Source organism: Myotis brandtii, unplaced genomic scaffold, assembly GCF_000412655.1.
Source record: "Myotis brandtii unplaced genomic scaffold, ASM41265v1 scaffold61, whole genome shotgun sequence".
Classification (NCBI taxonomy): Eukaryota; Metazoa; Chordata; class Mammalia; order Chiroptera; family Vespertilionidae; genus Myotis; species Myotis brandtii.
The window spans coordinates 3809028-3815989 of record NW_005370318.1 but is presented as its reverse complement, the minus strand read 5'-3'; the positions used below and the strand labels follow the sequence as shown (position 1 = coordinate 3815989).

Here is a 6962-nt window from a genome sequence, read left to right as displayed (position 1 = left end):
GGCACCAAGCCTGGCCCCCTGCAGCCTCGGAGCCCCCGCCCCCCGCAGCCACGGGAGGCAGTGCCAGCCTCTGCTGAATTTTTCACGTAGGGGGCGGGCCGGACACGCCGTTCCCATGGCACCAGGGCGCTCGGGTTACCGCGGAGGGAACCCCCGGACCCCCACGCGCTTCAGCGTCCCAGCCCACCCATTCCTGCCTCTTCCTCAGCCCTCTTGAGGCGGGGCAGCGGAAGTGACCCCTCCCCAGGGGCCCTTACCCCTCCTCCACACCCCCATCTCCCAACCGAGGGGAAGAGGCCCGGGGAAGGGGCGTCCCGGGTAATTCAGATCCTTTCAGAACCTGGGTCTCGTGTTCTGAGTGGGAGAGGCAGGCCTGTGCACACCGTGTGTGCGTGCTCGTGGGGGCATCACCTCGCTGCTGCCCCTCTGCTGCCCGTGGGGGAGGAGATCATCCTCAAGGCACAGGAAGTGGCCTCTGGGTGTGCACACATGTGCGTGCACAGCTTGCACACTCACCCTCCGAGCCTGACCCAGGCAGACCCTGGGCCTGAAGCCGGGAAGCCCCCACCCCGAGGAGGGAGGCTCTGGAGGAAGCCACCTCGGGGCCCTGCAGAAGGGGCTCAGCGCACCTGCTCACCGCCCATTCCCCTTCTCACTCACAGAAGAAGGAAGGCAGGAGCCAAGGCCCCCTCCCGAGGATGACACTAAACACGCAGCAGGAAGCAAAGACGCCCCTGCGACGGCGAGCCAGCACCCCGCTGCCCCTGTCCTCCCCGGGCCGCCAGCCTGGCCTGTGCACAGCACCTTCCACTTCCACACAACCCCGGCACCCACGCCTGGGCCAGTCGGCCTCCCTCAACCCTCCCACCCAGCAACCTTCACCTGCCCCCGACGGCTGGTCCTCTGAATCCAGCGACTCGGAGGGCTCCTGGGAGGCCCTCTACCGCGTGGTGCTGCTGGGAGACCCTGGCGTGGGGAAGACCAGCCTGGCCAGCCTCTTCGCAGGGAAGCAAGAGCGGGAGCTCCATGAACAGCTGGGAGGTAGGGACGCGGGGCTGGGCTGGAATGTGGCCAAAGGAGTGATCAAGGGCACAAGGCTGCCAATAACAGCTGTACGACTCACGCACTGCTCAGCCCATAGGGGCGTCATTCGCACAGACTATGACGTGGACATGCCCCCCTAGAGTTATGCAGGGCACAGCCTGCACAATGGCTGTGGGAGAGAGATTCCTTGAATAGTGAGAATTTTGCCAGTTTTCATGGGTGAGAGATATGGGATTGAGTCTCAAGTATAAAGAAATGGTGGACTTCCACCTCGCTTAGAAACCCCTAGCCCCGACTCTTCCCTGACTCTCGGATCACCCCAGCTCCATAGACAACCACCCATGGCCACCACGCCCTGTGGCAAAACTAATATCCTGCCCAAAATGGAGGCTCTCAGACTCCAAGTTCTGGGCCCTGGGTTCCTTTATTCCCACGAGATGCAGCGAGCAGGTGCCCTAGGATGATGGGGGGTGGGGATAGGGCAGAGGAAATGAAGATAGGTTTTCGCAGGACTGGCTGAGAGGACTAGGGTAAGTGGGATGGGGAGTTGGTTAAAAGCAGAGAGAAGGTGGGGGACACTCTAGCCAGGCCCTTTCTCCAGGCTCTGCCTCTCTGAGGGTGAGAACCCATACGAGAGGTGAGCATATGTGCACCTGTAGGTGTGACAGACAAATGGGGAGACTGAGGCCCAGAGAGGGTAACATGACCTGCCTGAAGTATACAGTCAGCCAGGGACAGGGCAGGACTGGAGAATTCCCAGCCCAACTTTAACCCCACCACCCCACACTCATTCAATCAGCAAACACAACCACCAACGCTGTCTCAGTACCTACTGTGCGCCTCATACCATGCTGGCAGCTGGGGAGACATGGGCTCCTCCTCCTGCAGTTTCTTGACCTATCAGGAGACACAGGCATCACGCGAGTGTGGTGAGCACTTCACGGAGAAGTAGAGGGGGTGCAGTGACCATAAAGAGGGGCTAGGGAGCCACACCCTCCCCAGGCCTGCCCTCCTCCTGAGATCCAGCTCTTCCCTCTGTTACAGAAGATGTGTACGAGAGGACCCTCACAGTGGATGGAGAAGACACCACACTGCTGGTCATGGACACCTGGGAGGCTGAGAAACTGGTATGGTCCAAGCAGGATTTGGGGAGATGGGTGCTGAGCCTAGAACCAGACCCCTCCAAACCCCATAGCCTTTCCAACCAAAGACAGAACCTCGTGACCTTCACCTCCTTTGCTCACTCCTCTGGTCCCCTCTCCACAGCCATCCCAGGATGTGCTTCTTCCCCTGCAAGCCTCCCCCTCATATTAGCCCCCTCATCCCACTCCACCCGCCTGCGTTGTGCAGAGGGAGGAACACTGAATTTAGCATCAAAATGTCTGAGGTTCAACCCCCTTTCTTTTTTGACCAGTTGTGTGTCTTTGTGACTTTCCCGCTCGGAGCTTCCGTTTTCTCACCTGATAAATGGGTCGATCATTCCTGCCTTCTTTACCAACTGTTTGTTTTCTTTAAGTTCTTATGCAACTTCAGAGAGTTGAGCAGTTTTGAGCATGAAAAAAAAAATGCTAAACGTGGGCGAAGAATCATAAATAATGACAACTCTTATTAATTATAATTTAGTAGCTAGGGGAAAAGGAAACCAAAGGGTGTCCTTCCCGGGCCCCTTCTCGAGCGGGAAGAGAGCAGCAGGCAGGGGCATGTCCCTGTTGTGTTTTTCTTATCTTGTTTGAGTTTTCCGTTTTTCTTGCTGTGCAAGTAGTACATGCTCACTATAGAACTTTGAAGAATACAACCAAGCAAAGAGAAGGATCTAAAAATCACCTGAGATTCCATCTCTCTAAGGAGTAGGTTCCTCCCCTAAAACTCAGGGAGGGCCTGGCCACAGAGGGTTTAGGAGGGCAGTGTTGGGTGATTGACAAAAATGGCGACAGCTCTAGTGATGGGCCCAAAGGCTGGGGATGAAGGAGCTGTGCAGCCAGTTCTTTTTAACAAGCATAGAAGGAAACCCAGGTCCAAATGAACATAATAAAGATGATGATTCTCTCTTTTTTTAAAAAAATATATTTTATTGATATTTTACAGAGAGGAAGGGAGAGGGATAGAGAGTTAGAAACATCGATTAGAGAAAAACATCGATCAACTGCCTCCTGCACAACCCCTACTGGGGATGTGCCCGAAAACAAGGTACATGCCCTTGACCGGAATCAAACCTAGGACCCTTCAGTCCCCAGGCCGACGCTCTATCCACTGAGCCGAACTGGTCAGGGCATGATGATGATTCTCTTAACAGCAGCTGACATTTATGTAGCATCCTCTTCCTAAGTGTTAGCCCCTGTGCTAAACACTGGACATATATTATGACATTCAGTTAAGACAAAAATTATACAGCGAGTGTTCTTCTGATCCCTATTCTATGATGAGGAAATGGAAGCTCAGAGAGGTTAAGTAATGTGTCCAAAGTTCTCAGCAAGTGAGATCCAAACCCAGACCTGGAAGAACCCACAGTCTGCACGTTTATGCACTAGGATAGCCCCTTCATCTCCCCTGGGAGCATCACCTTCTGAACCTCCAGCTGAGGTTCCACTCCTTCACCCATTTGGTCATTAAGAAACACTTGCTGCCCTAGCCGGTTTGGTTCCATGGATAGAGCATTGGCTTGTGGACCAAAGGGTCCCCTGGTTCAATTCTGGTCAAGGGCACATGCAGGAGGCAACCAATCTATGTGTATCTCTCACATCAGTATTTCTCGGTCTTTCCCTCGATCTTCCACTCTCTCTAAAAATCAATGGAAAAATATCCTTGGGTGATGATAAAAAAGAGAAAAAAAAAACACACTTGCTGGGTATAAATCATTGGCCAGACCCAGCAGTGAATAAGGCAGACATGTTTTCTGGCCCCATGGAGCTCACAGGCTGCTAAGGGAGGGGCTATTTTTTTTGGATGCTGGGAAGGGAGGGGCTACTTTGAGGGTCCTATGGGGCAGAGTCCAGTAGATTAAGAAGAGTGTTCAGCGCGAGGGTTCCATTTGGGAGACGGAGGAAGAAGAGTGCTGGACTAGAAGCAGGGACTGGAATTCTGTGCCCAGCTCTCTGTGTGGCCATGAGGAAGTTTTCTCTTCTCTGGCCCTTGGTTTTCCTACAAGTAAAATAAGAAAACTGGACCAGTTTCCCTGGTCAGTGACTGTGAAGGTAGCTCCCAAACAGGGCCCATACAGTAGCAGCCTTGTTGGAATAAGCTTCCATTCCTTCCATCGTTAGGCTAGTCAGAGAGGCAGAATCTGAAAGAACTGGGTGGACCTTTGGCTCATCCAGTAGTGCACTCACTTACTAGTATCTAACCATCAGGGAGAGAGAATTAAAAATCAAATTCTCAGGCCTCACCCCAGACCTCATGAATAAGAACCTGTATAAGTAGAATCCTGGCATCTATATTTTAAAATCACATCCCAAGAGATTCTTACCCACCAGTCCATGCAGCAACTGGCTTTTGTGATCCTGACCAGAGAGCAAATTCTTCATAAATATTTGTGCAATGAATGAATGAATGGTCAAGACTCACCATCTCATTCAACAGATGAGAAAACTGAGACCCAGAGGGAGGAAGGGACCTGTCCATAGTCAAGGTTGAAAACCCAGAATGAGCAGCCACAGCCATCTGACTCGGCCCACAGTTATTTGACCCGAGGAAGGATCGATGTGGCTCTTGAAAACTCACCCCCTTTGACAATGATGTTGACGATGGATCTGATGCTTTTCTATTCATCTATCTTATTTGGTTATCAGATAACTTTTCTGGCTTCTTTCCCCCTCACAAACAATTCCTCCATCACACTCAATATTTCCCACGCCTGGCCCACTCTCTTCTCTCCTGCTCCACCTGCTCATCCTTTCAAATCCCACTCACAGGTCCACTGTGAACCCTCCCACACTCCACCAGGTTGAGTTCTTTTGGCCTCCCTCACCCACCCCCATGGCTTCTCCAGCTACTTTCATCTGGGTACTTATCACAGTGCATTATAACTCTCCATTTCCATAGCCTCCCTTCTAGAATCTAGACCATGAGCTTTTGGAGGGCAAGAACTGTGTCTTATAAAGTTGTTACCGAGGTGGTCCAGTCTGAGTGCTGTCCCTGACAACAGAGCACCATCCAAAATGGAGTATCAAAATCATTCCAGTTCTTTCCTTTCCTTGGTCAAAAAACTTGGCAAGTACTCCACTTGCCTCTCCCACCCCCTATCCTTCCACCCCACAGTTGCTCCTTCATCTCTTTAGAACCGTCCTGAGAATGCCTTCCCTTGAAATCAGCCTCTATCCTCACTTCTCCCCCTTCCTTTTTTCTCTTTTGAGGAGACTGCAGAAGACCAAAAGAACTGTCTAATATGACCGATCCCATTAAACAGGCAAAGCCAGAACAGCTAAACAGCAAACTCTCCTTAGCGGGAAGAGGAACCAACTTTTTTTTTTTTTTTTTGTCTCTAGTGCCCAGCCTATAGAAGGAACCAATGAATGAGAGAATGTAGTGAGGTAGTGTCATTAGCCCAATTTTTCAAGCAGAGAAACAGGCTCACAGAGGATCAGCATATCACTACTTTGAGAGGAGAACAGGGAATTATGGCAGAATTTGTCCCTCAAACCTGCCCAAAGTATAAACCTTAGCTCCATCCCACCCATTAAACCATCCCAGCCCCTTTCTCAGCCAAGGCCTCGGTAACCTCTGAGGATGGGCCTGGGGTCCCTCCCCTACAGGATGAAAGCTGGAGCCAGGAGTCCTGCCTGCAGGTGGGCAGTGCCTACGTCATCGTGTACTCCATCGCAGACAGAGGCAGCTTCGAGAGCGCCTCTGAGCTCCGCATTCAGCTAAGGCGCACACATCAGGCAGACCATGTGCCCATCATCCTGGTGGGCAACAAGGCGGACCTGGCACGCTGCCGGGAAGTCTCCGTGGAAGGTGAGCCCTCTGGTCCACCCTCCTTCTCCGTATTCCTCTCAGCCCCACTGTCACTGTTCCTGCTCTAGTGTGTCTTCATCTCAGAGACTGCCTGCCACCTACCACCCCCATTCTGCATCTCCTTGCCTCTGCCTGAAAGCCATTCCTGTCTCCTCTCACACTCCCCCAAACCAGTCCCCAAATCCTCCCTTAACCCCACATTCCCTTCACCCCATTCCCATAGCCTCTGACCCATTCCGTTATTTCCACTTTAGCCTGGGCCAGCCCCCACCCTAATTCTGTATCCCCACTTAATCAGTTCTCAACAGCTGCCACAGTTTCCCAGAACCAGATCTGACCTTGTCACTTCTTTGCTTAAAAATTCCCATTTGGCTCTCTCATGCCCTTAGTCAGCGACACTTTATCCACCAGGCCTGATAGGCCTAGTCCTACAGGATTTTCAACTACTGAGACCTAAAAATTCCATTTATTGGCTGCAAAATAGAGCGAGAATTTATAAATTCCAAATTCAGAAAGCTTTAATTGTCTATAAAACATGCTATTGTGCCATCCAGCAACTGCAAACCAAAACGTTTAAGTTACTAGTATATATAAATAGCACTTAAAGTGAGGTGGGGATATTTTAATGGTTGACATATCAGATGGGACTCATAAAGATCTAAAAATGGCCCTACTTTCGGGGACCAATCTAAAAATTATGGAATCTGAGACCCAGAGAGAGAGGAAGCCAGTTCCACTGGGTCACCAGCCACTGCGGACTGGAACTCAGGTCCCGGCCTCCCGGCCCAGTGGCATCCTGGAGATGGAAGACCATATGCTTTGTGAGCAGACCCCCAAAACTCCGCAGCACAATCCCAGGAGATTCCGTTAAAATGCAGGTTCCCAGCGCACACCCCAAACCCACTGAATCAGAATCTCTCCCCGGATGATTCTGATGCACAAATTAGACTCCTTCGCTGCATTCAAGA

General features: G+C 51.7%; 1 protein-coding gene and 1 long non-coding RNA gene across 2 annotated transcripts in view; one reads left to right on the top strand and one right to left on the bottom strand.

Annotated features, from left to right (window-relative positions):
• The window catches only part of LOC102261632, an 8592-nt gene extending 7632 nt beyond the window's left edge, over nucleotides 1-960 (bottom strand). Inside the window, exon 1 of the long non-coding RNA XR_314358.2 lies at nucleotides 883-960. This is a non-coding gene — a long non-coding RNA (uncharacterized LOC102261632). The remainder of the gene's footprint in view (nucleotides 1-882) is intronic.
• Nucleotides 78-6956, top strand: REM1 (RAS (RAD and GEM)-like GTP-binding 1). Its single transcript, XM_014550709.1, has 3 exons — nucleotides 78-1041; nucleotides 2089-2171; nucleotides 5793-6956. The coding sequence occupies exons 1-3, from the start codon at nucleotides 699-701 to the stop codon at nucleotides 6060-6062; spliced, it is 696 nt and encodes a 231-aa protein (XP_014406195.1). The 5' UTR covers nucleotides 78-698; the 3' UTR covers nucleotides 6063-6956.
• The last annotated feature ends 6 nt before the right edge of the window (nucleotides 6957-6962 follow it).

Excerpts from the sequence above, each read along its gene's own strand:
- REM1 (XM_014550709.1), top strand. The coding sequence starts at position 699 with ATGACACTAAACACGCAGCAGGAAGCAAAGACGCCCCTGCGACGGCGA. Across the intron at positions 1,042-2,088 it reads GCTCCATGAACAGCTGGGAG|AAGATGTGTACGAGAGGACC; the intron begins GTAGGGACGCGG and ends CCTCTGTTACAG. Across the intron at positions 2,172-5,792 it reads CCTGGGAGGCTGAGAAACTG|GATGAAAGCTGGAGCCAGGA; the intron begins GTATGGTCCAAG and ends CCTCCCCTACAG.